This window comes from Balaenoptera ricei, chromosome 2 (genome assembly GCF_028023285.1).
Source record: "Balaenoptera ricei isolate mBalRic1 chromosome 2, mBalRic1.hap2, whole genome shotgun sequence".
NCBI lineage: Eukaryota > Metazoa > Chordata > Mammalia > Artiodactyla > Balaenopteridae > Balaenoptera > Balaenoptera ricei.
Window position 1 is genome coordinate 33,317,656 of NC_082640.1, and position 18,066 is coordinate 33,335,721.

Consider the following 18,066-nt stretch of genomic DNA (forward strand, 5'->3'; position numbering starts at 1 on the left):
AATGAAGACCCAACGCAGCCAAAAATATATATATATATATATAAAAGAAAATAAAGTAAAAAAGTAAATCATTCTCACATTTATGTCCTAAATGTGGACTAACTTTGCATTAAATAAATTTATTTTTTCTTCTTAATGAACTTAAAATGGAGGCTGACACTATAAATAGGTATGCATAGCTGAAATCCAGGTTTGACTATAACCTAAATGCATTCTTTGTAAATTCATCCTTCAGGGACCAGACCCATGTTCTGAATATTCTGTACAGAGTAATCAGGTAAAAATAGTAACATATTGCTGACCTGGCAGACTCTCATCTCTACAGGTTCACTTGTAGTGCTGGAAAGCAGAGAACCTAAAAGCAGGGGAAAAAAATTAGGTGAAATAAGGTGATTTACACAGATGGTACTTTGTAGGCTATCGTATGATAAAAATGTTATTTATTTCTATGATAGTGATTATTATTATTATCAGAGTAGAAATCAAGAGGCCTTGATTCTACTCTCTGGCTATGTTATATATTTTTTAGTTTTCTGATACTTTGGCGATCCTTGGCCAGATGCAATAGAAACTAACCCTTTCTTTCATGGGCAGAGTAGGATTTCTATCCCACAAGAACAGGATGAATGGGGCTGTTCTGAGTTGAAGACTACAGGCCTCTAATTTTGGGATTAACCTTCAGAGCCTGATTCCAAGATCTTAGACTCTCCATCTCTTCAACCCCTCTCCCCTCCCACCCCCACTGCACTCCATCTACCACCTGCCATCACCATCAGAAAAGCTGAGCCTACACATGAACAACCTTAGCCTTGGAAATACAACCTATCAATGACAGATGTACAGGATCCACAAGGAGAAAGCTGAGGAGGCACAGTCCTTATGCAGCAAGATACAAATTCTGACTTAAGACCTGTAGTAATCCATCAACAGAGGAATGGAGATTCCTTAAAAAACTAAAGATAGAACTGCCATATGACCCAGCAATCCCACTCTTGGGCATATATCCAGACAAAATCATAATTCAAAAAGACACATGCACCCCAATGTTCATTACAGCACTATTTCCAATAGCCAGGACATGGAAGCAACCTAAATGTCCGTCAGCAGAGGAATGGATAAAGAAGATGTGATACATATATACAGTGGAATATTAGTCATAAAAAGGAACGAAATTGGGTCATTTGTAGAGACATGGATGGACCTAGAGACTGTCATACAGAGTGAAGTAAGTGAGAAGGAGAAAAACAAATAACGTGTATTAAAGCATATATGTGGAATCTGAAAAAGTTGGTATAGACAATCTTATGTACAAAGCAGAAATAGAGACACAGACGTAGAGAACAAACATATGTAAACAAAGTTGGAAAGGGGCGTGGGATGAATTGGGAGATTGGGATTGACATATATACACTACTATGTATAAAATAGATAACTAATGAGAACCTACTGTATAGCACAGGGAACTCAACTCAGTGCTCTGTGGTGACCTAAATGAGAAGGAAATCCAAAAAAGAGGGGATATATGTATACGTATAGCTGATTCACTTTGCTGTAAAGTACAAACTAAAACAATACTCCAATTTAAAAAAGATAGAAATTCTGACTTATGACCTGTGGCAGTCCATCAACAGAGGAATGGATAAAGAAGATGTGGAACAGAGGTACAAGGCCTTCACATGCAGCACCATGTGAGCAAGTTAAACTGGACCAAGCACAAAGGAAAGAAAGGGGAGACCTTCGAGGTGGTGGAGGAGTAAGACGTGGAGATCACCTTATTCCCCACAAATACATCAAAAATACATCTACATGTGGAACAACTCCTACAGAACACCTACTGAACGCTGGCAGAAGACCTCAGACTTCCCAAAAGGCAAGAAACTCCCCACTTACCTGGGTAGGGCAAAAGAAAAAAGGAAAAACAGAGACAAAAGAATAGGGACGGGACCTGTACTTCTGGGAGGGAGCTGTGAAGGAGGAAAAGTTTCCACACACTTGGGAGCCCCTTCATTGGTAGAGATGGGGGTGGGCAGGGGGGGAAGCTTCGGAGCCATGGAGGAGAGCATAGCAACAGGGATGCAGAGGGCAAAGAAGAGAGATTCCCGCACAGAGGATCAGTGCCGACCAGCACTCACTGGCCTGAGAGGCTTGTCTGCTCACCTGCTGTAGCGGGTGGGGGCTGGGAGCTGATGCTCGGGCTTCGGAGGGCAGATCCCAGGGAGAGGACTGGGGTTGGTTGCATGAACACAGCCTGAAGGGGGCTAGTGCAGCACAGCTAGCCAGGAGTCCTGGAAAAAGTCTGGACCTGCCAAAGAGGCAAAAGACCATTATTTCAGGGTTCACAAAGAGAGGGGAGTCCTTCCCCATCTGCCCACAGAAGGCAGAGCACCGCCTAAATGAGCTTCAGAGATGGGTGCAAGCCACGGTTATCAGCTTGGACCCCAGAGACGGGAGTGAAATGCTAACGCTGCGGCTGCAGCCACCAAGAATCCTGTGTGCAAGCACAGGTCACTATCCACACTCCCCGCCAGGAGCCTGTGCAGCACGCCACTGCCAGAGCCCCGTGATCCAGGGACAACTTCCCCAGGAGAACACACTGTATGCCTCAGGCTGTTGCAACGTCACGCAGGCTCACCCTGCATTCCAATTATAACTACTGTACCCCTTCCTCCCCCCAGCCTGGATGAGCAAGAGCCCCCTATTCAGCCGCTGCTTTAACCCTGTCCTGTCTGGGTGGGAACAGAGGCCTCTATACGCAGAGGTGGGGCCAAAACCAAAGCTGAACCCCAGGAGCTGTGCGAACAAAGAAGAGAAAGGGAAATTTCACTGTGCAGCCTCAGGAGCAGTGGATTAAATCCCCACAATCAACTTGATGTACCCTGCATCTGTGGAATACCTGAATAGAAAACGAATCGTCCCAAAATTGAGCAGTGGACACATATTAATCAAACTATCAAAAATTAAATACAAAGAAAAAATATTAAGAGCAGCAAGGGAAAAGCAACAAATAACATACAAGAGAAACCCCATAAGGTTAACAGCTGATCTTTCAGCAGAACTCTGAAAGCCAGAAGGGAGTGGCAGGACATATTTAAAGTGATGAAAGGGAAAAACCTAAAACAAAGAGTACTCTACCCGGCAAGGATCTAATTCAGATTTGACAGAGAAATTAAAAGCTTTACAGACAAGCAAAAGCTAAGAAAATTCAGCACTGCCAAACCAGCTTTACCACAAATGCTAAAGGAACTTCTCTAGCCAGGAAATACAAGAGAAGGAAAAGACTTACAAAAACAAACCCAAAACAATTAAGAAAATGGTAATAAAAATATACATATCAATAATTACCTTAAATGTAAATGGATTAAATTCTCCAACCAAAAGACATAGACTGGCTGAACGGATACAAAAACAAGACCCATATATATGCTGTCTACAAGAAACTCACTTCAGACCCAGGGACACATACGGACTGAAAGTGAGGGGATGGAAAAAGATATTCCATGCAAAAGGAAATCACAAGAAAGCTGGAGTACCAATACTCATATCAGACAAAATAGACTGCAAAATAAAGACTATTTCAAGAGACAAAGAAGGACACTACATAATGATCAAGGGATCAATCCAAGAAGAAGTTATAACAATTGCAAATATTTATGCTCCCAACATAGAAGCACCTCAATACATAAGGCAAATGCTAACAGCCATAAAAGGGGAAATCGACAGTAACACAATAACAGTAGGGGACTTTAACACCCCACTTTCACCAATGGACAGATCATCCAAAATGAAAATAAATAAGGAAACACAAGCTTTAAATGACACAACAGACCAGATAGACTTAACTGATGTTTATAGGACATTCCATCCAAAATGACAGAATACACTTTCTTCTCAAGTACGAATGGAACATTCTCCAGGATAAATCATATCTTGGGTCACAAATCAAGCCTCAGTAAATTTAAGAAAACTGACATTGTATCAAGTATCTTTTCCAACCACAAAACTATGAGACTAGATATCAATTACAGGAAAAAAACTGTAAAAAATACAAACACGTGGAGGCTAAACAATACGCTACTAAATAACCAAGAGATCACTGAAGAAATCAAAGAGGAAATAAAAAAATACCTAGAAGTAAATGACAATGAAAACACGATGACCCAAAACCTATGGGATGCAGCAAAAGCAGTTCTAAGAGGGAAGTTTATAGCAATACAATCCTACCTCAAGAAACAAGAAAAATCTCAAATAAACAACCTAACCTTACACCTAAAACAATTAGAGAAAGAAGAACAAAAAAAAACACACCAAAGTTAGCAGAAAGAAAGAAATCATGAAGATCAGTTCAGAAATAAATGAAAGAGAAATGACGGAAACAATAGCAAAGGTCAATAAAACTAAAAGCTGGTTCTTTGAGAAGATGAAAAAAATTGATAAGCTGTTAACCAGACTCATCAAGAAAAAAAGGCAGAAGACTAAAATCAACAGAATTAGAAATGAAAAAGGAAAAGTAACAACTGACACTGCAGAAATACAAAGGATCATGAGGGAATACTACAAGCAACTATATGCCAATAAAATGGACAACGTGGAAGAAATGGACAATTTCTTAGAAAAGCACAACCTTCCGAGACTGAACCAGGAAGAAACAGAAAATATAAATAGACCAATCACAAGCACTGAAATTGAAACTGTGATTAAAAAAACTCCAAAAAACAAAAGCCCAGGACCAGATGGCTTCACAGGTGAAATCTATCAAATATTTAGAGAAGAGCTAACACCTATCCTTCTAAAACTATTCCAAAATATAGCAGAGGGAGGAATACTCCCAAACTCATTCTATGAAGCCACCATCACCCTGACACCAAAACCAGACAAAGATGTCACAGAACAAAAGAAAACTACAGACCAATATCACTGATGAACATAGATGCAAAAATTCTCCACAAAATACTAGTAAACAAAATCCAGCAGCACATTAAAAGGATCATACACCATGATCAAGTGGGGTTTATCCCAGAAAGGCAGGGATTCTTCAATATACACAAATCAATCAACGTGATACACAATATTAACAAATTGAAGGATAAAAACCATGTGATCATCTCAATAGCTGCAGAAAAAGCTTTTGACAAAATTCAACACCCATTTATGATAAAAATTCTCCAGAAGGTAGGCATAGAGGGAACTTACCTCAACATAGTAAAGGCCATATATGACAAACTCACAGCCAGCATCATTCTCAATGGTGAACAAATGGAACCATTTCCACTAAGATCAGGAACAAGAGAAGGTTGCCCACTCTCACCACTATTATTCAACATAGTTTTGGAACTTTTAGCTACAGCAATCAGAGAAGAAAAAGAAATAAAAGGAATCCAAATCGGAAAAGAAGAAGTAAAACTGTCACTGTTTGCAGATGACATGATACTATACATAGAGAATCCTAAAGATGCTACCAGAAAACTACTAGAGCTAATCAATGAATTTGGTAGAGTAACAGAATACAAAATTAATGTACAGATATCTCTTGCATTCCTATACACTAACGACAAAAAATCTGAAAGAGAAATTATGGAAATACTCCCATTTACCATTGCAACAAAAAGAATAAAATACCTAGGAATAAACCTACCTAGGGAAACAAAAGACCTGTATGCAGAAAACTATGACACTGATGAAAGAAATTAAAGATGATAGAAACAGATTTAAAGATATACCATGTACTTGGACTGGAAGAATCAACATTGTGAAAATGACTATCCTGCCCAAAGCAATCTACAGATTCAATGCAATCCCTATCAAACTACCAATGGCATTTTTCACAGAACTAGAACAAAAAATTTCACAATTTTTATGGAAACACAAAAGAGCCCGAATAGCCAAAGCAATCTTGAGAAAGAAAAACAGAGCTGAAGGAATCAGGCTCCCTGACTTCAGACTATACTACAAAGCTACAGTAATCAAGACAGTATGATACTGGCACAAAAACAGAAATATAGATCAATGAACAGGATAGAAAGCCCAGAGATAAACCCACGCACATATGGTTACCTTATCTTTGATAAAGGAGGCAAGAATATACAATGGAGAAAAGACAGCCTCTTCAATAAGTGGTGCTGGGAAAACTGGACAGCTACCTGTAAAAGAATGAAATTAGAACACTTCCTAACACCATACACAAAAATAAACTCAAAATGGGTTAAAGACCTAAATGTAAGGCCAAACACTATAAAACTCTTTGAGGAAAACATAGGCAGAACACTCTATGACATAAATCACAGCAAGATCCTTTTTGACCCACCTCCTAGAGTAAGGGAAATAAAAACAAAAATAAACAAATGGGACCTAATGAAACTTAAAAGCTTTTGCACGGCAAAGGAAACCATAAACAAGATGAAAAGACAACCCTCAGAATGGGAGAAAATATTTGCAAATGAAGCAACTGACAAAGGATTAATCTCCAAAACATACAAGCAACTCATGCAGCTCAATATCAAAAAAACAAACAACCCAATCCAAAAATGGGCAGAAGACCTAAATAGACATTTCTCCAAAGAAGATATACAGATTGCCAACAAACACATGATTGAATACTCAACATCATTAATCATTAGAGAAATGCAAATCAAAACTAAAATGAGGTATCCCCTCACACCAGTCAGAATGGCCATCATCAAAAACTCTACAAACAATAAATGCTGGAGAGGGCGTGGAGAAAAGGGAACCCTCTTGCACTGTTGGTGGGAATGTAAATTGATACAGCCACTATGAAGAACAGTATGGGGGTTCCTTAAAAAACTAAAAACAGAACTACCATATGACCCAGCAATCCCACTACTGGGCATATACCCTGAGAATACCATAATTCAAAAAGAGTCATGTACCACAATGTTCATTGCTGCACTATTTACGAAAGCCAGGACATGGAAGCAACCTAAGTGTCCATCGACAGATGAATGGATAAAGAAGATGTGGCACATATGTACAATGGAATATTACTCAGCAATAAAAAGAAACAAAATTGAGTTATTTGTAGTGAGGTGGATGGACCTAGAGTCTGTCATACAGAGTGAAGTAAGTCAGAAAGCGAAAGACAAATACTGTATGCTAACACATATATATGGAATCTAAAAAAAAAAAGGTTCTGATGAACCTAGGGGCAGTACAGGAATAAAGACGCAGACATAGAGAATGGACTTGAGGACACAAGGAAGGGGAAGGGTAAGCTGGGACAAAGTGAGAGAGTAGCACTGACATATATACATTACCAACTGTAAAATGGATAGCTAGTGGGAAGCAGCTACATAGCACAGGGAGATCAGCTCGGTGCTTTGTGACCACCTAGAGTGGTGGGCTAGGGAGGGTGGAGGGAAATGCAAGAGGGAGGGGATATGGGGTTATATGTATACATATAGCTGATTCACTTTGTTATACAGCAAAATCTAACACAACATTGTAAAGCAATTGTACTCCAATAAGGATGTTAAAAAAAGAAAAAAGAAGAAGATGTACATATATATACAGTGGAATACTACTCAGCCAATAAAAAAATAATGAAATAATGCCATTTGCAGCAACATGGATGGACCTAGAGATGATCATACTAAGTGAAGTAAGTCAGACAGAGAAAGACAAATAATCATATGATATTGCTTATATGTGGAATCTAAGAAACTAATACAAATGAACTTATTTACAAAACAGACACAGACTCACAGTCTTAGAAAACAAACTTATGGTTACCAAAGGGGAAATGTGTGGGGGAGGGTTAAATTAGGAGTTTGGGATTAACATATACCCGCTACTATATATAAAATAGATAATCAACGACTTATGTTCTGTAATAACCTAAATGGGAAAAGAATCTGAAAAAAGAATGTATATGTGTAACTGAATCACTTTGCTATACACCTGAAACAAACACAACGTTGCAAATCAGCTATAATGCAATATAAAATTTAAAAATTTTTAAATTAAAAATTATGTGCTCAATTAAAAAAAAAAAAAAAGGACATGGTAAGATGATGAGTGAATTGTGCTCAATGGCCTTGGTTTGGAATCAGGGAAGAATGTACCAATGGACCACCATGTCCAGTTCCCCAGGCCACTAGACATGGCTTGACTCTGCGTGGTTGCTAAGAAATGGAGGAACTGGTAAGCTCTCTGTTTGGCCAACTGAGGCTGCCATTAGTGTAATCCACTAGACTCAGCAAGGCCACATAAAACCAAGGTGGGGGGAGGGTCTTGCACAAATCCCACGAATGCAGAAAAACAGGAGGACTCTAGTCCTGTCTCCTTGGTCCCTAGGACTCTACCACCATGGCACGTTATAATGGAAATGTTCCAGGATCTGAAGTTAGACACCCTGAATTCAAATCCTAGCTCCCTCACTTAGTGGTCACATGACTTTGGTTGACTCTTTTAACTTTTTTAAGTCTTGGTCTCTTCATCTGAATTAAATGCCAAAGTCAGTTCTTCTATGAAAATGACCAGTGCACATCAACCCTTACTTAGCTTCCTCCTATTCTAGACCTTGAAAGAAGCCCTGGTGACTAGCTAGACTCTGGTCCCACCCTCCCAGGGGCACCGGCACTCTTGCTGGGTGTGGGACTGGACATCAGCCACCTGGATGAGAAGCACTGAGTACTTGACTGGCCTCAGAGCCCTTGCCTGCTCACACTCGGCCAGTGCCACCTGTGCTTGAGGGGGAGGCTGCAGCCTCTGAGCGTCAGCAGTGGGTTGTCACATGCTAGCAATGGGGACACAGCAGGGCACTGTGGAGGTTCCAGGCACACACAGTACTGGGGAGGCCACAAAAGGCTGGCACTCCTGTCTCCCTGGGAATTCAGCAGTTTCATTGGCTTACCCAGGATGCATTGGAGGGGAAATGGCAGATAGGTATGGAGGAGATCCATGCCCGGAGTGAAACCGGTCTCCAAAGGAGAAGAGTAAGCCTCATCCTGGGTGGCTTTTTCTTGGCTACCTGCCATTCTAGGAAGAGTCATCTACACCCTTTCTCCAATTCTCCACCACACAGCTCTCAGCCCACACTGGTTCAGCACGAGCCTCCATCACTCCATGACCTTGCTCTCATCAAGATCATCCACGACCTCCACATTGGCAAATCCAAAGGGCACTTTTCCAGTCCTCACCACACTTGCCTTTCAGCAGCATCTTGCCAGTGCTGGCAACTCCAATCTCTCTCCTTCTTTGTTTTCTCTCAAGTCTTCTTTTGTTTTTAATCCCTTTGTTTTACTCATTCCTTCAACAAATATTTTTTCGTACCTCCCACATGTCAGGTACCGGCCTAGGCACTGGGAATGTGGTGGTGAGCAAAAGCAGAAATGATTCTGATCCTTATGAAAGCTACACTCTAATGGGAAAGTCCTATGTTCATCTAATAACCACGCAAATAAATGCTGAATTGCAACCCTACCAATTGATTCACTGGAGAGGGGCACCGTGCACGGAGGGAGGTCTGTATCAGGGAACTTGACCTTGTCAGGGAAGTCAACAAAGTCTTCCCCAGGGAGGTGATGCTTGCTGAGATCTGAAGGATGAATGGGCGTTAACTAGATGAACAGGGTGAGGAAGAGCATCTCAGGCAGAAGGAACAGCCCATGGGAAGGCCATTTAGAAAGAAACATGGTGGACAAGTCTGAAAGGTATCTCAGGTCACAGTCCCTAGTGCCTGGGGCAGGGATTCTGGTCCATGTGATGTATTGAGGAAGTGCTCTCAGAAGGAGATGAGGGAATCAGGATAAGGAACTAAGCAAGGATGTGGTCTTAGCCAATCCCACAGGGCACTCTCGAGTGTGAATTACACCAGGGCTGGTTTCACTTGAGGCAAAGTGATGGTCTTTAGTACTTCTGTAGAAGCCGGTCATCGGCTGTGGGTTACACAGGGGGAGGGGGTGTGGGGACACACAATCTGCCAGGTAAAGTAGCTCCTACTGACCAAAAGCAGTGCTCCAGAGATGGGGCAGCTCTGAGCCCTTTGCAGCCCACCCTTACAGCAGCTGGAGCGTGGACTCCCCAGCCCCGTAAAGGAGATCGGAGCAAAACACCAACAGCATCCACTACAGAAGCCATATGGCCAGATTCCTGAGCAAAAGGAAGCTGCTCTTCTCAATCCTTGGCCCTCAGCTAAGTCCTTTCCCCTCTCTCTTGCCCAAAATTTCCTTTCCTGTAAAATCTTCAAGTTCCTCTCTGGCCCATTCATACATCATAGTAATTTGGGGTTTTTTTGTTTTTTTGTTTGTTTGTTTTTGGCCGTGCTGCACGGCATGTGGGATCTTAGTTCCCCGACCAAGGACCAAACCCACGCCCCCTGCATCGGAAGGGCAGAGTCTTAACCACTGGATCACCAGGGAAGTTCCACACCTTGGTTATTTTTCCATCTTTTGGCTCCCAGGCTAGAGTTCACTTCAGGACACAGCCTTGCCCGCCCAGTTGTATGGCCTCAGTGGTCTGGTATCAGCATCACTTTCCAGCCCTCCAACAAAAGAACCACAGGAGTCAAATTCAGAGAACACCAGGAATGCCTGACAGTTCATGCTAGAGAATTCTGAATTTAACCTCTTATTTTAAGAGGTTAAAATAAGGCTGGTCACCCATTTATGTGAGAAGTTGGGAACCCAGAAGTGGGTACCCAGAGGTGTCAGAGCTGATGTGAAAGGAGAGCCTAGGAAGAGAGTGGGGCTGGGCCCGGGGCAAGCAGGAACGGGAAAGCCTGGCATGTTATAGAGTATGGCCCAGGCAGGGACAGCCCTGGAGGAGCAGATTCCCGTGGGGAGCCGTCGCGCTGTTCGCTTTGGCTCCCTCCCCGCGCCAGACCTTGTAGGCCACTGCCAGGCAAGTGGAGGCTTTTCTTCTTCACTTCTGGCTTTTCACGGAAATTTCCATTGAGCTAACACTCATATTCTGTGTAATAGGCTAAACACTAAATATTCAAATTCAGGAGAGAATGGAGCAGGCACCAGAAAAGAAAAAAAAAGAAAAAAGAAATGTTAAGATTTTTAGCTTTAAAGAAACTCACTCCATATATACATAAACGGTGCAAATAAATGCTAACAGTCGGCTCATGGTAATCCACAGAGCTTAACATCTCAACCCCACTCATGATTTGGTCTTTCATAAGCCAATTGCATATTACTGTATATACAGAACAAGAAAAATACGGCAATCCTTTATTAAACAACTGTGCTAAGCTTTGCGTACTTCATTTAAATAGTGCTAGGTTTTACATAAATCACCTTCTTTTAATCCTTTCAACAACCCTTAGAAAGGCATTATCTCCATTTTACAGATGAGAAAACTGAAACTCAGAGGTCAGCAAGCTGGTATTTGGCAGACTGAACATAAATGCAGATCTTTCTTTTGACCACAAAAAGACACCATTTACAACAAAAATACCAGATCTTATGTATCCAAATGAAGTTTGCTCCTTTCAAATAGGCCGTTGAGAGACCACAAAATATTCTTCCTTTGAAATAGCTTTGTGAGCCTAAAGCATAGTCTTCTGAATGTTCTCATTGCAGTCAAGGCTTTGTCCTTGAAGACTAGAGGTGATTTCCAACAGTCGTTTGAAGCAAAGGCTGGTTGGGCATGGCGGGGGGAGGGGACAGTGTGGGCCACAGAGCGCCTGTCCTTCAGTCCAGCCACCCTCTCTCTGTGGAGGCGTGGCCTCACCTCATCCCACTGTACGTGCCTCTTCTGTCTCCTGACTTCAATGTGAGAATGGGATCCAAGCCTGGCCATTCTGGCCTGGCTACCTCATCCTCCCGTTCATCGTGTTTGGTCCAGAAGTGGGCACAGGGGCAAGGCAAATCAGAGACCCTCTGTAAGCTTTAGTATATCAATTTTAAACAAAAGGGTCTCTCTTCCTTTTGGATTGTGTATTAGTTTCCTCTGGCTGCTGTAACAACTTCCAACAGATGTGGTGGCTTTAAACAATATGAATTTCTTCTTTTACAGCTGCAGGTCAGAAGTCCAAATCAGTTTCACTTAGCTAAAATCAAGATGTCAGCAGAACCAGTTCCTTCTGGAGGCTCCAGTGAAGAAGCTGCTTCCCCGCTTTTTCCAGCTTCTAGATGCTACCTGCATTCCTTGGCTTGTGGCTCTTCCTCCATCCTCAAAGCTCATCACTCCAACCTCTGCTTTGTCATCCCATCCTCTTCTCCTGCCTTTGATCTTCTTGCCTCCCTCTTCAAAGAACCTCTATGATCTCATTGGACCCACCTGAATAATTCAGGATAATCTCCCCATCTCAGGATCCTTAACTTAATCACATGTGCAGAGTTCCCCTTGTTACTGGACCAAACTTGGGTCCACTCACTGCACACAGTAGAGCCAATCTACTGACACCAGGTTGTGATGAAGGAAAATACAGAGTTTACTGCAGGGCGTCAAGCAAAGAGAACCGGCAGTTCATGCTCAAAAGACCCAAACTCCCTGATGGCTTTCAGAGAATGGTTTTTTTGGTTTTTGTTTTTTTAATTTTTATTGGAGTATAGTTGCTTGGGAATGAAACTGTGCCATTTGCAGAGACGTGGATGGAACTAGAGACTGTCATACAGAGTGAAGTAAGTCAGAAAGAGAAAAACAAATATCATACGTTTACGCGTGTATGTGGAATCTAGAAAAATGGTACAGATGAACCTACTTGCAAAGCAGAAATAGGGAAGGGGTTTTCAAGGCAGTGTCAGGGAGGGGGTAGCAAGGTGCTTGATCAGCTTGTGCTCAGTTCTCAAACTGGTTGGCATCAAGGTGAAGTTTTGAGCATCATCAGCCTTCTGGTTTCAACTGGTTTGGGGTCTCCGTGCCTGCAATCAGCAGTTTTCAAGAGGTGGAGGTCTGCTTCCTGTAACAACAGCTTAGGATTGTGTGTCAGGCCTGTATCTGTGTCCGTCAGGGAAGCGGCAGTTCGGTGATTCCGCTCTGTAGTGGATTTATAGTCTAAACTGTTTCGAATTCCTGGCCCAACAGCTATTCTTTGTTTCTATAGCTTCACGTTTCCTAATCATTAACTCTTGAGCCAGCATTGAGACTCAGGGGAGGCCTAAGGGACTAAAGCCAAAGCCTCCTGCTACGAAAGACAGGGACATGGTGCTACGAAAGACAGGGACATGGTGCTACAAAAGACAGGGACACAGAGGCTTATATATTGCTTCACTTTTGCCATGTAAGGTAACACAGTCACAGGTTCCAGGGGTTAGGCCATGGCATCTTTCAAAGGCCATTATTCTGCCTAGCACAGATTGTGAGTTTGGGGGCTCTCAGTGGCTATGACAGCAATGTGAGGAAAGTCTGACTGCAGGGGATAGAGTGAGTAGGAAGAGAGGACATAAGAGAGCAGAGGAGCAAGAGAGAGAAAGCTGGCAGCATCTTTGAGCCTCTGGATTCAGTGGTCCCTGAAGGAATGACAGAATGGGACCCTTGGGCTGCAGTGGCCAAGAGATGGAGAGAGAGAGAAGTTTCAGACCTTGAGCCAGCTGTACAACAGTCACCTTCATCCTCGGGTATCCAGCTGTGCTTACGTCACTATCCAACATGTACACACTGCTATATTTAAAAAGGATAACCAACAAGGACCTCCTGTATAGCACAGGGAACTCTACTCAAAGTTATGTGGCAACCTGGATGGGAGGGGAGTTTGGGGGAGAACGGATACATATATATGTATGGCTGAGTCGCTTTGCTGTGCACCTGAAATTATCACAACATTGTTAATCAGCTATACCCCAATATAAAATAAAAAGTTTTTAAAAAATAAAAATAAAAAAATTTAAAATTTTAAAAAATAAAATAAATAAATAAATAAAAGTGGAAAAAAATACCATATTTTCATCAAGATGGAAATGTGACTACCAAGAATAGATGATTTTCTTCTAGTGTAAAGTAACTGCTCCTCAAAGGTAAGCACCAGGGTGAGCAATGAAAAAAGGACACGGGTTTTGGAAAAAAGCACCTGGTATCCCAAGGGAGGTAGTGAAAAGGACATTCATTTGGGAAGTTATATATTCTTGTAATTTTTTCAAATGTTTTCATGTTTTGTAGAACAGATGCTTATTGTTTCTCCCCCTTCTCTTTCATCCAATTCTTAGAAAATACACACATGATTCATTCTCAAAGGACCCCACCACAGGATCACTGTTGATTGGATCAGGGGCAATACCCAGCCCAAGCTGACCAATTAGATTCTCTCACAGGCATTTGTAGTTGGAACTCAGAGCTGCTAGTTAGAGTTAGCTGGTACTTAAACAGAGTTTTTTGCTATGTCCACAGAGTCAGAGGAAACTGACCTACAAGGAGAGAAATTATGTGAATACACAGAGAAATACAAGATCAGAAGACAGGAAAGACAGAGGAAAACAGAGACACTGAGAGAGACAGAGACAGATAAAGCAAAAGTAAACAAACACAATAAAATTTTAACATTTGGGAAATCTGGATGACATGTATCTTAGGATTCTTTGTACTATTCTTGGAACTTTTATGTAAGTCTGAAATTACATTAAAATTTTTTTGATTTTCAGAAATAATGTAAACAATAAAAACACTCCAGGTAAAACACACTGCTAAGAAAATGAAGAAGCAAGTGCAGACTAGGAGTAAATATTTCCAAAATGTAGATTTGATAAATATATAAAGAACACTTCCATCTAAGTGCAAAGAAGACAACCTCATGTATTTAAATGGGCAAATAATTGGAATAGTTAACCCACCAAAGAGGATACATAAGTGGAAGCTAAGTACAAGAAAAGATGTTCAACATCTTTAGTCATTAGGAAAATGTAAATTAAAACCATATTAACTTACTTCACTCAGCATGACAATCTCTAGGTCCATCCATGTTGCTGCAAATGGCACTATTTTATTCCTTTCTATGGCTGAGTAATATTCCATTGTATATATGTACCACATCTTCTTTATCCATTCCTCTATTGATGGACATTTAGGTCACAGTGTGTGAAGTAAGTCAGACACAGAAGGTCAAATATCATATGATACTGTTTATATGTGGAATCTTAAAAAAAAAAGGGTACAAATTAACTTATTTACAAAACAGAAGTAGAGTCACGGATGTAGAAAACAAACTTATGGTTACCAAGGGATGGCGATGGCGGGGGGAGAGAAAAATTGGGAGATTGGGACTGACATATACACACTAGTATATATAAAATAGATAACTAATAAGAACCTGCTGTATAGCACAGGGAATTCTACTCAATACTCTGTAATGGCCTATATGGGAAAACAATCTCAAAAAAAAAAGAGTGGATATATGCATATGTATAACTGATTCACTTTGCTGTACACCTGAAACTAACACAACATTGTAAATCAACTATACTCTAATAAAAATTTTTAAAAAACCACATTAACATACCCCTGCATGTGCACTAGAATGGCTAAAATTAAAGACTGATAGTACCAAGTGTTGATAAGGATGCAGGACAACCAAAACTCTCATACATTGCTGGTTGGAATGCATAATATAGTACACCCACTTTGGGAAAGTTTGGTAGTTTCTCATAAAATTAAACATGCACTTACTCTATGACCCAGAAATCTCACTCCTAGTTATTTACCCACAAAATATGAAAACATAAGTCCACACAAAGGCATGTACTGTATTCAGAGCTAGATACAACCCAAATATCTACCAACTGGTGAATAGATAAACTGTTGTCTAGCTATACAATAGAATACTACTCAGCAATAAGAAGGAAGCAAGAATATAAGCAAGAAATGGGGATGGATCTCAAAATTGTGATGCTGTAGAATCCATGTACAGGAACTTCTACCCAGAGCAAAACTGTGACAGAAAGCAGAGCTTCTTGGGACCCGGGTGACGGGAGGGGACTGGTCACAAAGGGGCCTATGGGAACTTTTGTTGAGGGGGAAGGGGTGTGGAAATATTCTCTATCGTGATTGTGACAGTGGTTATACTACTGCAGTATATCTTCCACAAAGCTCATCAAATTGCACTTTTTAGACTGATAGATCTTACTGTGTGTAAATTATCTTGATAAAACTGACTTTAAAAATCCTCTTCTCTCCTAGAGCAAAGGATACATCAGCCTTCCAAAACAGTGAAGCTTTTTGCTAGCCCTTTGAGAGAAGGAAGGAGAAAACACCTAATTTCTCTAGCTGGCCATCCTGCCTCACTTATAAAACATCACCCTGCATTTTAATAAGTTTATATTGATTTCTCTCACTTGCAACCAGAAGAGCTCTAAGATATTTCTTGATGGAGAGAAAATTTAATTTCTTGAGGATTCAGAAGTCCAACCTACCTAGAAACGCAACATCATAAAATCTTCTAATATTGTATTTAGATGGCTTTATCCCTCCTGGAATGCTCATTTTCAGCTTGCCATCTTCCTAATATTGCTCCATGCGTATGCAGAGCAATTCACCACCCAACTTTCACAAAGTCCATTTGAGGACTCAACTCATCAGACTGTAATGATTCCAGAAATTAAGATGTTCCAGGCAGAATGGTCTCAATGTTCGTTCTTCTCACAGATCGCACAATTTAAAGTTTAATTCTCTGTGATGATTCCATCAAAGGAACAGTACCTGTAGATGAAATTATTCTAGTGCTGACCTTGTTTGGACCATAACATTCAGACAGCTCTGTATGTTTCTAGCCGAGGGGGAAATGGCAGAACTCTGGGACCCATCTAACTCCCAAGGGCTCCTGAGCTGTTGGTTCCTGCCTTCTAGTCCCGTGGCCCGTGTGACAGCTCCGTGGAGAACACGGTCCCCCTGGTTATTAGCCCACGTCGTATGTGCTGAGAACAACAGCCTTGCTGGGCAGTGAGCATCGCACAGGGACTGTCACCAGCCATGGCGCAATGGCTCATCATGGCGTTACAATTCCGTTTGACACTGGGAGTCAAGTCCAAGGAGACCAGCCTCCGAACATTTAAGTGTTTGTATCATGACAAACATCATTATGAGACAGAAAGAGCCTATCAGTTCTACTGTGTAATTTTAAACCTCAAACTGTCAAAAAGAAAATTCCTCATCTTCTCATTTTGAGAAGCCTGTTATCATTCCAGGGTCCTTAACAACTCACTCAGTAGCTGGTTAAGTGCCCTTTCTGAGCTGACAGAGGCTCATTCTGTGCTAGTTCAGGTGTCTGAAGAGTTTAGAAGCAGGAGGCTGAGCCCAATGGCCTGAGGAAGCTCCTAGCTTCTCTAAGCTTGAGTGTGAGATGCTGGACAGAATGTGCCTTACTGTCCTGTTTGTTTTTAATTAGAAAACCTAGGTTGACACCAACAGGTATACCTGTTTCTGCATATGTGAGCCTAAGTGTGCACACACTGGCATTTGTGGGTCTGCATGAGTCTCTGGGAACTTGTGAATGAATGTCTAGGCCCAGTCATCTGGATACTTTTCTCTAAGTGTTGACAGTCTTGGGGTCTGAGATCCTTCACAGCCTGGGCCTCGCAGTTAGCTGCTCCATCTCCACATGGTCATCTGCTTGGTTCAGACCCACAGCCTGTGAGTCCTGGTGATGGAAAGAAAAGTGCCCTGGGCAACAGACCAGGGCTGCAATTGATTAGCTGTTCAGCATTAGGCAGATTTCTTTACCTCTCTGATGTATCCCCATTTCATTATCAGTAAAATGAAACTAAGACAAATCCGTGGGACTCGTGGGAGGATTTGAGAAGCAGACTTGTGCTGGAGCATTTTGCCAGAGTGTGTATTATGTAATAATAATGGACTAGGACTTCCCTGGTGGTGCAGTGGTTAAGAATCTGCCTGCCAATGCAGGGGACACGGGTTCGAGCCCTCATCCGGGAAGATCCCACATGCCGCAGGGCAACTAAGCCGGTACGCCACAACTACTGAACCTGCGCTCTAGAGCCCGCGAGCCACAACTACTGAGCCTGCGTGCTGCAACTACTGAAGCCCGCGCGCCTAGAGCCTATGCTCCACAACAAGAGAAGCCACCGCAATGAGAAGCCCGCGCACTGCAACGAAGAGTAGCCCCCGCTCGCCGCAACTAGAGAAAGCCCTCGCACAGCAACGAAGACCCGATGCAGCCAA

The 18,066-nt window shown here is 41.8% G+C and overlaps 1 protein-coding gene across 5 annotated transcripts in view; it reads right to left on the reverse strand.

The window, feature by feature from the left end:
* The window catches only part of MTHFS (methenyltetrahydrofolate synthetase), a 297,235-nt gene that overhangs the window by 184,501 nt on the left and 94,668 nt on the right, over positions 1-18,066 (reverse strand). For 3 of the 5 annotated variants that reach the window (XM_059915347.1, XM_059915346.1, XM_059915345.1), the window contains exon 3: positions 303-355. In XM_059915347.1, the coding sequence (XP_059771330.1) occupies positions 303-355 (53 nt within the window). Of the gene's footprint in view, positions 1-302; positions 356-2,157; positions 2,303-6,051; positions 6,138-18,066 lie in introns of all 5 variants that reach the window. The other 2 variants (XR_009501074.1, XR_009501073.1) reach the window with 1 other exon arrangement.